A 20,343-nucleotide genomic window follows, 5' to 3' on the forward strand; every position below is an offset into this window, starting at 1 on the left:
GTCATGAGCCAAGAAGAGCAAGCCTTCCTTCGGTCACAGACCTGACTTCTCAGAAACTCTGTCCACAGCCACCGGCCTTGAGTGGCAGGACCAAAGAAGGAAGGACCCTTAGCAAGTGTCTGTGTGGGGGACACTGCAGCTGAGTTCTTTCCTACACTGGGTGTGGTTTAGGGGGCTGGGCATTTCAGTAGAATAAAAACAGGCTTTGGGGCTAGACAAAAAACACTTGGGACCTTCCCGGCCAATTGCCAGCTGTTGACCTTGAGACTTTACTTCTCTCCGAGCCTCCCTCTTGAAGTGCAAGTCTTGGGCTAATTAAGGGACGGCAGCAATGAGGCTGCGGCTCCTGCAACCTCACCCCGCGGTTCACATTCCGTTTACGCCGAGCGCGCTGGCCGCCGGGCTCCTGAGCGCCGCAGCGACTGCACCAGCAGCGTCCTGCTTCCAGCCGCCCACCCCGAGGCGCCCCCGTCCCAGACCCTGCGAAGACAGAGGGCACCTAACGATCACTCTTCGGGAAACAAAATGCAAAGACTATTCTAAAAATCACCTGACTGGAGAAGGAAATGGCGGCCCACTCCAGTATTCTTGCCTGGGAAATCCCACGGACAGAGAAGCCTGGTGGGCTGACACAGAGTCAGACACAACTTAGTGGCTGAACAACGGCGATAACGACGAAGACGGACAAGCTCTGCAGGGCCGTGGCGCCAGGGCCCCCGCAGCTTCGTCTGCTGTCTCTGCAGCACTTTCATCTCTGCTGTGGCCATTTAATCGTTTGAGCTGGGTGCTGCATTTGTGCAAAACCCTTGTTTGCATTGTGTAAGTATGAAAAATACCAAAACAATTGTGAAAAGAAAAATTAATCTGCGATCCCAAGCTGAAGATAACCTGGAAAATTAGCACATTCATCATGTCTGACCGCCTTAAAAAAATTACCTGGATTTTTCCTGCTTCTATTTATTAGAAAATATTATAGCCGCAATATGGGAAATTTAAAAGACAGATAATTCCATTTTGACTGCCTTTTTGTCATGTAATTTGTTTTTACAGCCCCTCCAGGCAATGTTTCCAGACTCCAAATCCCTGGTGGCTCAGCTGGTGAAGCGTCTGCCTACAATGCGGGAGACCCAGGTTCGATCCCTGGGTGGGGAAGACCCCTGGAGGAGAAAATGGCAACCCACTCCAGTATTCTTGCCTGAAAAACTCCATGGGTGGAGGAGCCTGGTAGGCTACATACAGCCCATGGGGTCGTGAAGAGTTGGACGCAGCTGAGCAACTCCATTTCTTTCTTTCTTTCACGCCTCTTTGTATACATAATTCTATAAATGTGATTTTAATGGAGTACTTAAAATACACGGCCACACTGAAGCTTTATTTCTCAATGGTTTTTGAACAATTCGTCCAACGTTCACTAATTTAAAACATCACTGAATATTTCCGTGTGCACAGCTATCTGACTCTTGTGACTTTCCCGTGTAGAGTCGGCTCCTAAGACTGAGTTCGTCTGATGGAGCAGTCATGTGCGTGAGTCTTCATCTGAATGGACAAACCTCAGCTCTATGTGCAAGAACAAAGCGAAGAATTAAAAACAGCCTTTGCCCAACCCAAGAAATCCCCGGGGAAGGGCACTTAAGGGTTTCGCAGATGTGGCTACTTCCTGCAACTAAACCTGTTGAGCCCCACCAAAAAACGGCGCGACGCTGGTGCTGAGACATGGGTGAGGTCACTGACCATGCGCAGCTCAGCCCCAGGTGCCGCCCGTGGCCCTTCTGGAGACAACCAGCTCAGTTCTTACGAACTGCAACGTCTCATTATGACTGGAGGCTGGGATCAACGACAAAACTAAGGTCCCTGAGCCGCTGTGGAGACTGAGTAAGTGGGCCCCCATGCCTTTCCCGCGGCCTCAACCGCTGCCCCCGCCCCGTGCCCACTGCCGCCACCTCCCCAGGTCTGCCACCCTCGGAGCAGCCGTCTGAGTCCTCTCTCTGCCCCTGGAGATGGAGATCTCGTTAAAGCCGCCGCCAGCTCTGTGGTGCCCTCCACGCCCCTGGAGGGTGAAGGCCCAGGAAGTCACCCTCCCTCCGAGGGGCCCAACCAAACTGCAAAACTATCTCCACCTATGGAGACACCGCAGAGGCCCTTTCCCTTTGTGGGGGGGTGACCAGGGGCTGGAGGTGGGGCCCACCTGGCCCACGCTCGCCTCCTCATGCAGCTCAGGGGCCCCCTGCCCCTTGTTCTAGGGGAGCTGAGGTCAGTCTGCCCGCACTGAGCATCGTCCCTGTCCAGCTTGGATGGGTACGGTTTCTTCCAGCGGGACCTGAGGAGGGTCCTGCCATTATTCACAAGGGTCCAGTGAGCAGCAGCTGGAGAACAGGTCCCAGAAGGGAAGCTAGAGAGCTTCCTGCAAGGCCAGCGGTGCCGACGAGCGAGACCAACCCGCACTCACAGGCGGGATTTCCAAGCCGAAGCGCTGCTTGCATTTTGATAGAGACTTCCTCCCATCGGCACCAACCTTTCCATCTTTGACACTCTAGGCGGCAAACATACCACTTCATGATTTTCACTTGCATTTCTTTTTTCATTTCTGTTAAAAAATTTTTATTATTGGAGTAAGGTTGAGTTAGGGTCTCAGTGGTAAAAGTGGAGAAGAATAGGCTCGGTGGTAAATAATTCATCTGCTAATGCAAGAGATGTGGCTTCGATCCTTGGGTTGGGAAGACCCCCTGGCAGAGGAAATGGCAACCCACTCCAGTATTTTTGCCTGGAAATCCCATGGACAGAGGAGCCTGGCAGGCTACAGTCCACGGGGTTGAAAAACAGTCAGACGCACTGAGCAGGCACACACACGGGGCTGATTCCCAATGCTGTGTTAGCTTCAGGCGCACAGCGAGGCGATGCCGTTACACAGATGTGGGCGAGCTCTGCTGCAAAGTCGCGTCCGACTCTGGGATCTCATGGACTGCAGCACTCCAGGTCCTTCACTATTTCCTTCACTATTTCCCCGAGTTTGCTCAAATTCACGTCTGCTGAGCTGGCTATGCTACCGAACCATCTCATCCTTTGCCTCCACTTTCTCCTTTCCCAGCATCAGGGTCTTTTCGAATGAGTCAGCTCTTCGCATCAGATGGCCAAAGTATTGGAGCTTCAGCTTCAGCACCAGTCCTTCCCATGAATATTCAGGGTTGACTTATACACGTATCTATGATGTTTCAGATCGTTTTCCCATTTAGGTTGTTTCAGAACATGAAGCAGAGTTCCCTGTGCTACACAATACGTCCGTGTTGGTTATCAGAATGCAGACCGTCCACATTCTTTGCCCCAGAAATTCCACCCCTACACATTTTTCTTGGTTATATACTTGCACTCATGTAAAATGAGTTATTACATTGTTCGTAATTTCAAAAAAGGGAACAAATTAAATATTCCTTGATAAGGGCTTGCTAAAACAAAGTATGATATATTCACAGAATTAAATACTAGTCAGCGGTATTAAAGAGGGGTCTCCTCTTTGTGTATATTGAAGATCCGCAAGTTAAACCGCAGAGCAAAAAGTGATGTGAGGGTTAGTGCATACGCTTCCATTTGCAGAGGGAAGAAAGAATCATGTATATAAAGTAAAATAGGGTTCAGCTGCGCTTCGGGCCATGGGAACCTGGGCCCCTCTGGCTCTGGCGAGGCTTTTGGAAGTTACTCCCGAGTCTGTGCTTCGGAGCCTCAGCTGGAAGACGGGCACTACGAGGATTCCCTCCTGGGGGGTGTGGGGGGCAGGACTAACTCAGGAGGGAGACGGGGCGCTCAACGAAGGGAAGACACCGTTACCAAGCTCCTCTGCCAAACAGGTGAGTGACTTTAGTTCCACTGAGAAATGCGGAAGGGATGCTCCTATGTGGGGCGGGGGGGGGGTATCCATGCAGGGATGCCTCACCGTGGAGCAGTGTTTTTATTATCCACTATGTGGGGCTGCTTATAATTTCGTCACAATTGCAATCAAGTCTGATTGATTCAATTTTCTCATCTCTTTCATGGTGAGTGTGAAATACAGACACATGACTTTAAGAACTAGAAAAAGGAATTTATGGAGAGAAGAAAGTGTTGCAGAAACACACCACCACAACCACAAAATCTGATTTCTGGACTACATATTAACGACTATACTTTGAATGATTATGAAAATAAATCATTAAAAAATTCTAAAGTACTAGTTCTTAAAATAATCATTTATCTCAATTTTTGAAAGATGAATTAAATATTATAATTTTAAATTTATATGTTCAACATCAAGGATTAAAGTCACGTGAGAAAGGGGGAGATTTTGTAAGATCACTATTTAAAGACTTCTAATAGGATATCCGGGCTTCCCTGGTGGCTCAGAGGTTAAAGCGTCTCAGTCTCCTTTTTAAAACTGTCAAATGCTGCGCCCTTATCACTGTTGCTGCTACTATCTGCCCTGGATCGAGTCTAACGCTTCTGCTGTGATCACTCTCTTGGCAACTGCGTGATCTCAGGTACTTCATAGCATATTTACTGATTAAACATTTTCTCGATCTTTCTGAAACAATGTGCTGGATTAAATAGAAGAGGTGCTATAGTCTATTAATGAAGCTCACATAAAATATGATGGTTTCTGAAGACATTCATTCCAGCACCAAATACATGTCTTAGATGTCCGCTGTGCTAAGTCGCTTCAGTCACGTCCAAGTCTTTGTGATCCCATGGACGGTAGCCCGCCAGGCTCGTGTCCATGGGGTGCTCCAGGCAAGAATGCTGGAGTGGGCTGCCCTGCCCTCGCCCAGGGGTGCTTTCCCCGACTCTGGCAGGCGGGTCCTTTGCCGAGTGCGCCACCTGGGAACTCTCTTAAGTGTACGGCGGTGGTGGTTTAGTCACTCAGTCGTGTCTGACTCTGTGCGACCCCAGGGGCTGCAGCCCGCCAGGCTCCTCTGTCCATGCAGTGCTCCAGGCAAGAATCTTGGAGTGGGTTGCCATTTCCTTCCACTTTTAAGTGTACGGAAAGCCATACAAACAAGTTGTAAATATAAAAAGGCCAGAATGAAATAATGCAGAGCCGACATAAAACAGACTTGAAAGCACCTCTGTGACTTTCTTTTGTGGAATTGCGATGAACGGTGGTGGGACGAACCTGTACGCGCGTGTCATTCGACTGTTTCGACAGCGGTGACTCTCTCCCTTTTCAACCACAAAGGGAGCGCTGTCAGCATGGACACATCTGGTGTGCGAAGGATGCTCCACTTACCTTGTGAACTTTACACAGAACCTCACAGAGGTGATAGGTTTTCTCTGCTCGGACCCAATCCAATGTGCTCACCTGAAAGAAACACAAGACAGGTGAATCTTGGGCATTGTCACCCAAAGTAAGGGGAGCTGTGCGAGGTGAGGGAGCTGTTCATTACCGCGCTGTGGGGCTCGCTGGACAAGGCACACGGTCGTCAGACGGTCACACTACACTCCACACGCGTTACACTTTCCCCAATTGCACCTCAATAAAACTGGGGAAAGGGTTTAAAGTATACGCGTAATTAGATAGATGATGTTTCAGTATGAGAATTTAAACATTTACAACAGTAAGGGGAGTCGATGTGTCTTTTCCTTAATTAAACCCTAAACAGGAACAGGACAGTTGGGAAACCGGACTACGCGCCGTGGTGGACTCCGACAACCAGCTGCGCGCTCCCGCCCTGGAGTCTTGGCGTGAGGTTCGATGTTTACACACATTATTGATTCAAGAACCTGGTGATGGAGGAACTTACCTTTACACACAGTTGGGCGTCACTTTAGGAATTCGTTTTGGATGCTCTCACCTTAAGTAAAGGACCAACTCTGGGTTACATTTAGAGGATCTAGGCGGTTCTGGGCTTCCCAGGTGCACGCCTCCTCACTCACTCTGCCACGGGCCTGCCCTGTCTGCTAAGGCCCTGCCTGCTGTGAGTCTGCAGTGGCTACTTGTGGTTGGAGGTGTCTCTTCTATCCAAATTTTCCTGCTGACAGTCAGCCTCCTCTTCCCCGCACCTGGGAAAGACCCCTCTCCACGCCCTGCTCCCGTGATCCTGGCAGGTGTGGGCTCAGCCCCGGCGGCGGCGCCCTTGGACGTGAGTCAGGCTGGGCACCTCACCCTCTGGGTCACGGTGACTGTTTCAAGGAGAACACGCCCCCACCAGGGAGGCACCTGAGGCTGAGAAGAGGCTCGGGCGTCTGGGTGGAACTGTTTCTTCCCTGGACTTGAAGAGACGCGCTTCCGCCCTGAGAGCCTCTGGAAGCTGTGTGGGGACCCCGTGGTGGTGGTCACCCATCAGCTGGGACCCATGCCCACTGAGGCAGGGTGATGAGAGGGGCGGGGCCTCAACGCTGCAAGCCTCACAAACAAAGTCTATGAATTGATTCTCAAAAGCGGGTCTCTTCCTTGCCCTCTGTCTGGACAATGTTCTATTTCACCTGAGCACATCTCACCTGAAACAGAATTGAAACTGCAGACACTCAGACGTAACCTCCTGGAACATTTAGGTATTACCGTGGAACGCTCATGCACCCACAGAAGAGACACAGAGGAATATTCTATACTAGGTACGTAACTGTCTGGTGCGCCTTCAGCTTACACATCTTCTCTTGATTTATTTCGTTCCAGGTAGATAATTTTTAAGTGATATATTTCCCTAATTGACAACCTTAAAGCTACTTCCGATAGTTCTTGCATATTCATAGGAAACTGCTATGTAATGTGTATGTTAATGCTGTTAGATGCTGTAAAATTGGTTTCATAAGTGCTGTTTAACACATTTTAATGGTGTTTGGAAACATGAGCAGTTGAAACATTATTTTTCAGATTCCAATTTGCAAACAGAAATGATTGCCCACTTTAGGGAAGGACAGTCAAGTACGCACGAAGGCCAGAATCCAGCTTCTCCAGCGTTGATCAGCCCTTGGTTATGACCTGGGCTCTCCACCCTCCCGGCTGGCTGCATCCTCTCGTGGGTACCTGGGCCCAGGGAACCCACGGCCACGTTCGCCCCAGGCTGCCTCTTCCTTCGAGCCTTTCTCCCCCCTTCTCCCCAACTCCTTCAGCGTCTCCCTCCTCTTGTCTTGGAGGAGCTCAGAAACCAGCCTTGAGGACAGGACTTTCTCTTTCATTGTTCCTAAATCACTTGCCACAGACTCTCTGGCCTTTTAAAAGTTCACTGAGACATTCTGACACAGAATGGTAGACAGCAGGCCCCACACGGGTGGCCGGGTGTTCTCGGCAGTGCCCGACGCCCCGCCGACAGAGGGGAAGAGGGGTGATCAGACGGCAGGCCGAGGGCTCATCAGACGGGTACCTTCGGGGCTCCACTCTACCAGAGGAATTTATTTGCTGTCCTTCCAACCCCACCCCGCCCCGCAACAGAGCTGTTCCTGTCATCCCAGCCCCGAGAAGCCTGGTGGCCCCGAGCCCCTCCCGAGGCTGCAGGCTGCTTCCTGCTACTCCGGTCACGGCTCTGCTCATTGCTTGCAAACAGGGGCAGGTGCACCCACTGCGCGTGAAGCAGCTCCTGGCCCTGTGCCGCGGCGCCTTCTCCAGGCAGCAGCTCTGCAGCCTTGAATGCATCGTGCTGCACAAATTGCATTTCAGCCTGGGCCTGGACGCAGAGCCCGCCAGCGGGGCCAGGACGCAGGTGAGACGCTGCGAGTCACCAACAGTCCCGTCACCAGCTCGACCTCCCTCCATGTCAGCACGCAGGACATAAATACGTATAGCGGGAAGAGCTTCACACATGGCTGCTTTAGATTTGGGCAAAGCAGAAATCATTACTGGCAATTTGCCGCTATCTCCAGGACACAAGCGCCCAAGGTCAGACAGAACATCCACATATTAAATCTGCACCCGTGTAAACACGTGTGTAAATATTCACTGTCCATATTTTGTGTGCTGTTTTTACAGTGAGAAGTTGCCGAGTACTAAGCGTAAAATTTCATCTGTGAAATGCAAATGCTTTGGAGTTTCAGAGACATTTTAAGTATATAAATGAAGCCTCTTCGTGTTCAGCTTGATCCTATGAAGCATTCAGCTAGCAGCTCAGCAGAGGGTGGGTGCGGCGTCTGCATTCTCTCAGTCAGGAAGTGGGAAGATTCCGTTTACAGCCCAAAGCTTCCACTCCTCAACTTACAACTTTTCCTTTCCCCTAAGGCCCTTTTCTCTAACATTTTGCTGAGTGAATATTTCCATTGTCTCATTAAATCTTTCAGCCCCCATTTTAAAATATGCTTTCGTTATTTCGGACAGTCTGTGAAAATTATTTAAACATTTCACTGTAAGCCAGCATAATGCCATTATGTAGGAGCAATGTTTAACTTTTTTCTGTTCATAAAGTTACTGTGTTTCTGGTTCCGCAGGTAAGCGGCTGAGCACGAGCACTCCTGTGTGACCAGCAGCCTGTACAGGCCTGAACAGATGGAAGCCTCACCAGTCTTCCTGGAGCCAAAGAGACGGACTGGCCTGGGCCCGACGTCAGCCCCAAAACACATGTGGACTGGGTGCAAGGGATGGAGAAAAGACTCCACTGATCAAAAGAAAGCAGAGGGGATATCACTGTCCTACAGAGCGCACCTTACAATAAGGGCACTATCAGGGACAAAGAAGGTCATTACATCAGGATGAATGGTCAGTTCTCACATCAGAGGTAGCCATCCTTAACACCGATGCACCTAGCAACAGAGCCTCAGGCCACACAAGGCTGACACTCACTGCTGGGCTGGGAGCACTTCCCCGGGGGCTGGGAGCGCTTCCCCCACCTTGGACCAGGAACCAGCCGGGTGCCCCGCCCACCATGCGCCTCATCCCCGATGGGGCGCTCACCCACTGCGGGAGGGGCGCGGCTTCACTAGATGGTGGGCAGGGTCAGCACGGAGGGGCAGCTCCTGTGCAGGGGCAGCCGCCAGCCCCCCGCTGGATTCACGCAAACCTTAATTGACTGGTGAGAGCCGGGACAGCCGACCTCGGTCCAGAGGCAGCCAGGGCTTGGAGAGAGGACCAGAGTGGCTGCACCGCCCTTTCCACCTCTGGGGTCAGCTGAGCATCTGCACCCCCCGAATCCAGAGTCAGGCAGGGGGGTGGCGCGTCTGTGAAAAGATGCAGTGTACCCGCTGATCCCAAACTACCTGTGATGTAGAAGTTTTAAAACTAAAAAACACTAGAGGGCAAATCAAGTTTTACTCTCAGACATCTAGGCAATAATGAGTGTCTTCAGTGATCAGCAAGATTTTCTTCAATAAGCTTTTTCTCGGGGAATAATTTTAGAGGATGAGATGATAAGGACATGAGTCTGAGCAAGCTCTGGGAGATGGTGAAAGACAGGTGAGCCTGGCGGGCTGCGGTCCATGGGGCCGCAGAGTCGGGCTTAGCCCAAAAGCCACCCAAGAAAAGGGAGGAGCAGACGCAAAAGCTGCTCCCAGTTCCAGGGAGGCCGGTGCGGGGGGGGGGGGGGGGGGGGTGGCCCGCCCCTGGGGCACAGAGAGACAACTCAGCCCCTCGGCCAGGCCCCCCTCAGAGCAGAGCGCTGAGCAGGTTTCAAGCTTCTGAGCACAGTATTCAGGCGGTAGCAGCTGGCTCCAGGCAAACACACCCCAGCGGCTGAGGTCAGTGATCGATTCGTATGATGTGATGTTTGTGACATGGATCGATGCCAAGAAAATTTGCCGTGGGATTTCAAAATAAACAAGCAAAGCCTGGTGTTAACAGAAATGACACTATCCATCTGGAGATACTGGAGGACCCTGTGACCCCTGGGTTAGAATTTCTGTCTGTGAACTGAAGCTGCCACGGGAAGTGGATGAAATCATCTTTCCCCAGAGCAAGTATGGAAATTTGATTAACATTTAAAGCATTCTCACAATTTAGAATGCTGTGTGTGGGAAAAACTCATACCCTGAGGGCCTTAATAGGACTCCCCTCCTCCCCTCAACTGTCCTGGGCCAGCGGGGTGGGGGGGGGGGGGCCCTCAGCCCAGAGCTCCAGAGTACTGATTCCGGATCTGCCAGCCATACCCCAGCTGCCTTCCGTGACATCATAGGGCCCGGACTGAGGCCATCGGGGTTATCTGTGGTTATTCTTGCTTACTTTCCTAGCAACAATAAAGAACATCACTGCATTTGAGAAAAATTCAGTGATTATGCAAATCTGTAGATAACTCTCCAGCATTAGTAATTCACAGCCTTGGTTTCTGAAACACTCAGGTCCGTGGTGGAATCCTGGCTTGAGTCCTGGGGACAGAAAAAAGCTCTGTGGGCAGATGGGCCTGGAGGCGTCCGTTTAGTTCCCCGTGTTCTGCCACTGATGATCCTTCAGTTTCAACACAGGGACCCCAGTTCTGTACAGGGTCAGCACTCAGGAACCTGCAGGGAATCCTCCCTGGACACAACTTCTCTACCAGGAATTGTTCAGTCGCTAAGTCGTGTCCGACTCTTTGTGGGTCCATGGACTGCAGCCCGCCAGGCTCACCTGTCCTTCACCACCTCCCAGAGTTTGCTCAGACTCATGTCCATTGAGTCGGTGATGCTACTGAATCATCTCACCCTCTAAAATTATTCCCCAAGAAGAAGCTTATTAAAGAAAACCTTGCTTGTCACTGAAGACACGCATTGTTGTCTAGATGTCTGAGAGTAAAACTTGATTGGCCCTCTACTATTCTTTATTTTTCGAACTTTACTGAGGTGTGATTGACAGATGCGCCGTACACGACTGCTGAGTCTGAAGAGGCGCATGAAACCAGCAGCCCCTGTTTGTCATAAACACGTCCATCACCCCAGCAGGAGAGGGCAGCGCCGCGCAGATGTGCGGAGAGTGAACCGCGCGGCCACCGCGGAGCCGGCACGGGGGCTCCTCGGAGACACGGGAGCGGGACTACCGCTCGATCCAGCGATCCCACTCCTGTATATTTACGCAAAGGAAACAAACTCAGTCTCGAGAGCCTGCGCCCCACGTCCCTCACCGTTCACAGCAGCCGGGCCACAGACACGGTTACAGCCTCCGCTGACGGGCGGAGGGCGGATGGCAACAGAGAGCGTCCGGCCCCACAGGGAGGGACACCCTTGCACTTGTTTTTAATGGCAGTAAAGCAGCAATGCTGTAGGCGACCTGCATCTCAACTTTTAGGTCCTGAAGCGATCAGGTTTTGCTGTTTGTTTGCAGCTCTGATTAGCAGACTCAAAAGTGCATCGGCCTTAACCGATAAGCCTGGAGGCCGGGCACACATACACGGGGTCAGTTTTGAGAAAGTGGTGCTGGTGAGAATTAGAAAATAAATCGCAAATTGTAGCACTCGGGATTAAATTTCTGCTGGGGGCCCCATTAGATCAGGCTGTTTATTTTTATAAAACGTGGAGGACATGAGTGAGCTGTCTCTCTGTGTTTCACCACTTGACCATGAAGTTAGAAACGTCTGACGAGAAGGCTGTTCTCCTGCTTTGTGGCTCTTTCGACCACATAAACAGTGGTCTGAGACCCCCACGCCTCTGCACCCCCACCTCCAAGCCGCTGGGACCTTCAGCAGGAAAACACTCTCACGTCTCAGTGGTTGCTTGAAAAGAAGGAAAACGTGGCCGGCTGATGAATGAGTTCAGAGTGAGAAGGGCCCGGGGTCCACAGCGGAGCCCTTTCCATCAGCGGATGTCGAGCTGGAGGTGGGCCCGCCGCACACCCTCCTGACCACTTCCAAACGCTGGGCCTGACGCTTCTTCAGCGACGGCCTCCTCAGCGTCCCTCCCAGCCCCGAGGGCCTGCTTACCGGAGGAGAGACGAAGACGTAGAGGGATGACCCCTTCAGCGCCAGGAACCTGGGTCTGAAGGTCTGAGACGAGCCGGCACCTCCCAGTCTCTCGCTGACCCAGCCCATGTGGACGACCTGGGGAGCAAAACCTTCAGAATGAACTGCCAGGCCCCGTTCAGAGCACGGGGTCACTGGGTGGAGAGGGCAGACAGCAGGCCGCCCACCCCACAGTCCGACCCGGCCACGACCACCCTGCAATCCGGGCACACGGCACAAATGTGAGACACCCAGGTCCAGACTGCTGCACCGGGCCAGGCTCGGAACACGAGCTTCCGCTGCACTGGGCCGGGCTCAGGCCAGGCTCAGAACTCGAGCTTCCACTGCACCGGGCCGGGCTCGGGACACGAGCTTCTGAGTTACCTTAGTTTTGGCCCGTGTTGGATGTCTCAGCTATATCAGAGTTCTGCCTTCCACGTATATTTAACACAGTTATTTAATCACGTTCTATTAGAGATTAGTATTTCTAATCTGTCTCTGAGGTTGCAAAAACAACTAGTATATTTTTCCTTTCTGTAGTAAACATTTCATTAATACATGGGGGAGAAATGGCTGCTTCTTTATAGCTTGACTTCAACACCGAACATGACACAACAACATTAGATTCCAGTGACACGCAATGCGAACTGTCATGAGTCAGAATTTGATTTGAAAAGTTAACAGAGACAGTCATGCAGCTTAAGAACTGAGTTCATGAACTTAACAATAAGCGAAGGCAGAACCCGGGGTGTCTTCCCTGGGTGTCTTATCCCACTTCCCTCGGCGTCTGCTTTACATCACACGCCCTCTGAGGATGAGGCCCATGTCTTTACCTGTATCTGCTCCACACCCACGAGGCAAGGAGGGCTTGTTCCTTAAAATTTCTTGAAAGGAAGCATGAGTGACCCCACCTTTCGCTGTATATGTGCCTGCTAAGTCGCCTCAGCCGTGTCCGACTCTGTGACCCCACAGACCGCAGCACACCGGCCTCCCTGTCCTTCACCATCTCCTGAAGTTTGCTCAGACTCACGTCCGTTGAGTCGCTGATTCCATCTAACCATCATATCCTCTGTCACCCCCTTCTCCAATTATTGCAAATCTTTAAGTCACTAGCAAGCTCAAAAATCGGCTTTGATACTGTGTCTATCACCAGGAATCTTACCCAGATTCTTTCAAACTACTAATTTAGTAAAGGCTGGTAGGACCAAAAAATAAACACCATTCAGAAGGAAAACCAAGTCACAGAAAGAAAACAGCCCTTGGCGGGTCTCTAGCAGAATGGCGTGAGGGCCCCTAAGACTGCAGACATTTCCTCTGCTGAGGACCCCTAGCAGACCAAGCTTCAGCTCGATCTCACAGGGGCAGGGCAGACGCAGTAATTCATGTACATATATGTAAGGGGCCACACACACGTAAGGGGCCTACATACATGCAAGTGACCTACACATATGTTAAGGGGCTAAATATATACATAAGGGACCTACACATATTTAAGGGGCCTACATATACATAAGGGGCCTACACATATGTAAGGGGCCTACATAATATAAGTAATTCTTTTGCCTGTAACGAGGAAAAACTCTGTTGTTTTTTTCTTTACTTCTCAATCATATATTCAAATGCTGCCAAGTCTCCAACAACCTTTCTCTTCATGAAATACTCAGACATGGCGATGTAGGTCCCACAAGAGGTGGATGACACACTGGAGCCTAACACGGGGGAACTTAGCTTAAGACAGAGCTGAATACCCAGACATGAAAATATGTCTATACGTGGGCAGATAGGAGAAGACGATGGCAGCCCACTCCAGTGCTCTTGCCTGGAGAATCCCAGGGACGGGGGAGCCTGGTGAGCTGCCGTCTATGGGGCCTCACAGAGTCGGACATGACTGAAGCGACTTAGCAGCAGCAGGTAGACAGATAAGACAGACGTGGATGGATGGATGGACAGGTGGACGACAGACACACAGGCAGGTGAACAGACCCATAGACGGGTGACAGAGAGCTAAGCGTGGATAGACAGATGGATAGACAGGTGATAGGTGGATAGAGTCCCTTTACAGATGGACCAAGGGTGAGCAGGAGGCTGAATGTGTGACTTCCAGGCTGACCTGGAGAAGCCGGGACTGTCTCCAGCAGAGCAGCAGCAAGCGGTCTTCTCGTGAGGACAGCGTACTGGGGACAGAGACCCCTCTGATTCCCCGAGAGCTGCCCTGTCTCTCTAGAGACACGGGCACCAGCTGTGGGAGCCCCTTCGCTCCAGGCCGGCGGGCACGACCCCCAGGCTGTGGCAGTCTCTAAGCTGCTGCTTTTCCTCCCTTGTTTGGTTGATACAGTGCTGGGCGCACGTCCAGCAGGAGTCACATATTGAGGAGCAAACTGGGAGCTCGTCTTCTAGCAAAGACGGTGATGCACAGACTGTTAATAACCTGACACGTCTGTAAATTGGATGTGAAGTTAATGCACTTCCATATGTAATTTAATTCTGCCTGGATCACTTAGCAAAGAAATAAGCTATCGCTCAGCTGTCACTGGGAACATTGCCTGCTCTATGGCTCTTCGTTAGGTATATGCAGTGCATAAATAATTTTAAGAAAAGGTACTTTTATCTTTTGTATTATGAACTTTCTAATGACTTATTACATATTCCAAGAAATAAAACCATAATTTTATGAACACCTATCTGATTGTATTAAATTAAGGGCATATAACCATTAAAATTAAGAGCATATTTTTCTTTATCTTTCCTGGTTTCAATTTATAGAAAGTTCCTTTTTCTTCGTTTTTCACTTGACTGAGTGAAAATGAGCAGCTAACGCCCAGCAGGTAATAACTGCCCGACTAGTCTCTTCCTTTCCACTGAAGAAGCTCGAATACCTTGAGTTATTTAGGCTTCTTTTGGTTTTGCTGATTCAGGTATCCACTTTAAGTGAGGTTTTTCAGCAGAAATTTATTTTGTAAAATAGGTTCTTGCTGTTTTGGCCAGGTGATCATTTGTCCTGGATTTCCTGGGACAATTCTAAATTTACTCCCGTCGTCTCACTATCACTTTTAGATCAGATGACAAGTTAGTCATTTTATTTGCCAGACATAAAAGTCTAAATCTATACTCTATGCCTTTCTTACTATCCTTCCGGGTCTGTTTCCTTTTGTTTTCATGTGTCAATTTCAGTGGTTGTCAAATGCCTTTATTTTTTCATGCTTATTCAAATACTATTTTTACTACCTTCCAAAATCAATGATTAATTGCTAAAAATGAGAAAAAAATCTTTCCTTTTTTAAATAGGGTCCAACATCATAAATCTAAACTCCTAGCATGCACACAAAATGTTTAGCTTTTGGAGAAATGTGAAATAGTCCTCTACTAAAAACTTGGCATATCAGGGCAGGGCTTAGCTCTCTCACAGCCCCACACAGTGGCAAACATCTCTAATGTTTCCTTCCAGATAATCGAATCCACCCCTTGAGTAAATTCAAAGTTATACAGAAATATTAAGGTTAAAAAAAAATAACCACGTTAGAGTACCCATTCAGTTCAGTTCAGTCACTCAGTCGTGCCCAACTCTTTGCGACCCCATGAATCGCAGCACACCAGGCCTCCCTGTCCATCACCAGCTCCCGGAGTTCACCCAGACTCACGTCCATTGAGTCAGTGATGCCATCCAGCCATCTCATCCTCTGTCATCCCCTTCTCCTCCTGCCCCCAATCCCTCCCAGCATCAGGGTCTTTTCCAATGAGTCAACTCTTCGGATGAGGTGGCCAAAGTACTGGAGTTTCAGCTTTAGCATCATTCCTTCCAAAGAAATCCCAGGGCTGATCTCCTTTAGAATGGACTGGTTGGATCTCCTTGCAGTCCAAGGGACTCTTAAGAGTCTTCTCCAACACCACAGTTCAAAAGCATCAATTCTTTGGCACTCAGCTTTCTTCACAGTTCAACTCTCACATCCATACATGACCACTGGAGAAACCATAGCCTTGACTAGACGGACCTTTGTTGGCAAACTGATGTCTCTGCTTTTCAATATGCTGTCTAGGTTGGTCAAAACTTTCCTTCCAAAGAGTAAGCGTCTTTTAATTTCATGGCTGCAGTCACCATCTGCAGTGATTTTGGAGCCCGAAAAGATAAAGTCTGACACTGTTTCCACTGTTTGCCAATCTATTTCCCATGAAGTGATGGGACCGGATGCCATGATCTTCGTTTTCTGAATGTTGAGCTTTAAGCCAACTTTTTTGCTCTCCTTTTTCACTTTCATCAAGAGGCTTTTTAGCTCCTCTTCACTTTCTGCCATAAGGGTGGTGTCATCTGCATGTCTGAGGTTATTGATATTTCTCCCGGCAGTCTTGATTCCAGCTTGTGTTTCTTCCAGCCCAGCGTTTCTCATGATGGACTCTGCCATTACCACTGTCTTATTCATAGATTAAGAAACTGGGGCTCAGATGTTAATTTGTTCCAACGACACCACCAGAGAAGGGGTCAGTGGGATCTGAATCCAGGTTCTGTTCATATCAGACCACCAAAACTGACATCATACAAATGTGGCTTAATACGTGATAAAATTTATAAAACCATTGCAAAATTACGCCGCTGCTCAGGAGGCCTTTGAAACCTAACTCATTTCATGTCCCTTGTGCCGGGAGTTTTGCTCCTCAGATGGTTTTAACTTTCCTTGAACTAGTTCATGGCTCTCTCGTGTGATTCACTGAGAAAGAAGAGTTAATTTCTAAGTAAAACAAAACGTGTTTTGATTTCCAGATGGGTGCTCTTTTCAACCTGCCAGGCAGTCAAGTACAGCCACGAGAACACAGTGTCCTCGGAACACCTCAGGTTCAAGTCCTTCGAAAGCTGCGTGTTCTCAGCGTAATGGGCACTCGTGCGTGCGTGTTTCCAGACCACCGACCATGTGTGATGTGTTTGGACAGTCCTGGAGGGGATGACGTCACTGTGACAGGCCGCGGAGCAGCTGAAGGGGGGGGCTCTTGGAGGGCAGGCTCTCCGAGGTCCTAAAACCACGTAGGCCCCTCGGGCTCCTGGACAAAAAAGCCCTTCCGTGTCCCCAGCTCTAGCTTGTGGGGAATAGGCTTCACTCAGCCTCGGGGACCTCCCTGGGTTCCAAAGGGCAGATCTCAGCAGCTGCCAATCAGGGACGGCCCGGATGCGGAGGGAGGGAGGGGGAGTGGAGCGCCAGCGCGTCCTTGGGGCTGGGTCCCGCCTCCCCTTGGGGGCACACAGAACAGTGTTTTGAGCTCTTCTGCAGAATGAAAACCCCAACAGATAGAAGATGTAAACTCCCTGATGAAGCCTCTTCATTCCAGAGAGAAGGTATCCATTCGGTAGGAACCACTGAAGCCCAGCACAAGCTCACCTGATGCCAGGCGAACGCGGGCCCTGCATGTGCCAGGATGCTGATCAGCACTCCCCCCCGCCGGACGAGGGGACACCCCGCGGCCCAGCCCCGCCCCCGGGGGGCACACAGTTCTGGGAGCGCCTGCTGCGGCCCCCTTTGGTGGGCAAGGCAATAAAGCTGTTCTTTCCTACTTCACCCAAAACTGTCTCTGAGATTTAACTCAAGTGTTGGGATCCAGAGGCCGGTTTCAGACTCAAGAAGACAGGCTTTAAGTGTGAACTAGGGAGCGGTGGGTCCTGGGGGAAAAGTCCGAGAGAAACGTCTTGGAAACACAAAGTACAGCAGGAAAACTCCACTCTCTGTGTGATGAGATGAAACGAGCCCTATATTAGCTCAGACATTCATGGGGCTGCTGCTGCTGCTAAGTCGCTTCAGTCGTGTCCGACTGTGTGACCCCATAGACAGCAGCCCACCGGGCTGCCCCCTCCCTGGGATTCTCCAGACAAGAACACTGGAGCGGGCTGCCATTTCTCCTTAAAAGGCTGCCGCTCTCACTTAGCTGCGTCACGAAGCTTCTGTTGTTGCTGGTTAGCCACTAAGTCAAGCCCGGCTCTTGGTGACCCCACGGACTGCAGCCCGCCAGGCTCCTCTGTCCACAGGATTCTTCAGGCAAGAACACTGGAGTGGGCTGCCCTTTCCTCCTCCAGGGGACCTTCCCGACCCCGGGCCTGAACCCGCATCTCCTGCATTGGCAGGAGGGTTCCTTACCACTGAGCCTCCGGGGACGCCCCTAAACAAAGCTACTTCTTCGTAAATTTAGAAACAACATCACAAGAAATGAAAGAACTTTTCTTTGTGTCTCTTTTCTAATTTAAACCTGTTGTTTAGAGGGGTTTAATTTAAGACATGGTCCTAATTTCCTAGTTTTCAGTAAATATTTGATTGGCAGGTTTTACGCTCCTGAATGCCTTCCATTCTGAATTCAGATTGTACCCCTCAGCACTGTTTAAAGCAGACCGTACACATTCCTGTTGTTTTCTTGACTTGAGACTACAATGAACACCACTCAAACCTGTGAGAGCTGTGGAAAGCTCATGCACTCTCCAGTTAAAAAATTCCCACTTACAGCTTAAACTATGACTTTATCAAAAAGGAAATAGAAAAAGAACGCAGTGACTTCAAAGTTTATTCATCTGACATACAACTACATAGTTACAGGCCTAGTGAGTGAGCTGTCCTTGAGTCAGAAAACCGGGTATATTATAAGCTGGACTTTGCTCTTGGAGCTTCCTTGTGGCTCAGCTGGTAAAGAATCTGCCTGCAATGCAGGAGACCCCGGTTCAATTCCTGGGTTGGGAAAATCCGCTGGAGGAGGGATAAGCGACCCCCTCCAGTATTCTGGCTTGGAGAATTCCATGGACTGTATAGGCCATAGGGTTGCAAAGAGTCGGATACGACCGAGTGACTTTCACTTCACTTCACTTTGCTCTTGGAAGGAATGGGCTGAGGGCTCCTGAAGAAGTGGGGCTGCAGCAACCCTGGTCCAGGTGAACAAAGGCCTGTGTGCTGGGGCAGGACAGCGCTCTCCTCCCACCCGCCTGCAGCAGCACCTGCCCTGCCAAAGGCCCCCCAGAGTGAAACTTCCCAGTGAAGGAGTTGGCCAAGAAAATTACACGATGCTGACGATTCCGAATCATACAGGCTGGTCTCAGCCGTCAAACCCCTCGAAACCTCCACAGTCACATCTGGGCCATCACTTGGCGACGGTTCCTTCATAAAATGTAGGTGCCCCTAGACCACTCAGTGGTAACCTGGCATCCTCAGGCAGGACGGTTCCTGCCCTGCAATCTCCAGGATAAACAAGCAGCTTTGCAGAGTTAGCTCTGAAGGTGAGGACTGTGACTTCATCACACGTGTGCTAATGCTTCTCTGTCAAAATTTCCAAATCAGGTTTCAAAACCAGAAAGAGGCAACTTTTGGAGACATTGTATGATCAACATGAAAACCACAAATCCTACCTGGTCACAAGGAGAACAGCATTTATTTGCCATTTTCATCTGTAGAGAGAGGGAAGCAAGGAGTCAGTATAATTTTATTAATGGCATAATTATTCAACCTGTCTAATTGGCAACTGAAATTAATTAGCTGGATGAACTGTCCCCAGAAGTAAGTTTCTTTTATAATGCTTTTCCTTCCTGAAAACCAAACCAGAGCACAGAGGACTGTGTGGCAGTGAGTCTCATAACAGGACACCCGAGACGAGCACGCCGACGCTGCTGTTTCTCAGTTAGCAGCACTTTATGTAAGAGAAGCTATGGGGCAGCAGAAGCTTACACTTCAACATCTGAAAGCCTGGGGGAAATGCCTTCTGCACACACCATCTCAGGTGACTACAGTTTCACAGCTCACACTCCCTCCCGATTCTCCCAGCAATCCTGCAATGTCCAACCAGCGAGGACACGAAGGTCCAGAATAATGGGTCAGCCAAGGCTGCCGCGGGAACGGGGCTCTGCATCCGCACTTCTGGCTCTCGGGCGCTCAAGTCTCCTCCCCTCTGCCCCGCCCAGCACCCCAGCGTGCGAGATTCATACGGAGCCCGGTGCTTCTGCAAATACCAAGCGGCCACCACCTGGCCTTTCTCTTTGCCTTTTAACCACCAAGATACCCTTGAAATCACATGTCAAGTTGGAAAACTGAGGTCTTAGAGAGAATCTGGGGGGCTTCCCAGGTGGCACTAGTGGTAAAGAATCCGCCTGCCAATGCAGGAGGCTCAAGAGATGCAGGTTTGATCCCTGGGTCAGGAAGATCCCCTGGAAGAGAGAATGGCAGGCCACTCCGGTATTCTTTCCTGGAGAATCCCGTGGACAGAGAGGCTGGCGGGCTACGGTCCATAGCACGGCACAGCGTCAGACGTGCCTAAAGCAACTTAGTGCACACGTGGCACCTCCTGTGTAGCTGAGAGCCCCTGGGGTCCTCGGAATATGAATCTCACGTGTTTCTGCTTCCCTGGTATTTCAAAGTGCTCAGGAACCAGTGTTGGGCAGCGTCCAGGAGTAAGTCAGCAGTGAGAGAGACGGGGCCGCGGGGGCGGCTGCGGGGCCCTCCCCTCACAACGCGGGCGTCCAAACACACAGGTCCCGCCCGCCGCCAGCTGGCCTGGACCAGAGCAGGCCTGGGGGCGCGAATGTGCACAGTGGGGCGAGTCACCCGGT

The 20,343-nt window shown here is 50.5% G+C and overlaps 1 protein-coding gene across 1 annotated transcript in view; it reads right to left on the reverse strand.

The window, feature by feature from the left end:
- The window catches only part of SNTG2 (syntrophin gamma 2), a 79,750-nt gene that overhangs the window by 9,653 nt on the left and 49,754 nt on the right, over positions 1-20,343 (reverse strand). The window contains exons 11-13 of the mRNA XM_052644572.1: positions 19,150-19,188; positions 11,769-11,885; positions 5,252-5,323 (exon numbers count right to left, since the gene is read on the reverse strand). Of these exons, the coding sequence (XP_052500532.1) occupies positions 5,252-5,323; positions 11,769-11,885; positions 19,150-19,188 (228 nt within the window). The remainder of the gene's footprint in view (positions 1-5,251; positions 5,324-11,768; positions 11,886-19,149; positions 19,189-20,343) is intronic.

The sequence above is a fragment of the Budorcas taxicolor genome, chromosome 8 (genome assembly GCF_023091745.1).
Source record: "Budorcas taxicolor isolate Tak-1 chromosome 8, Takin1.1, whole genome shotgun sequence".
Lineage (NCBI taxonomy): Eukaryota > Metazoa > Chordata > Mammalia > Artiodactyla > Bovidae > Budorcas > Budorcas taxicolor.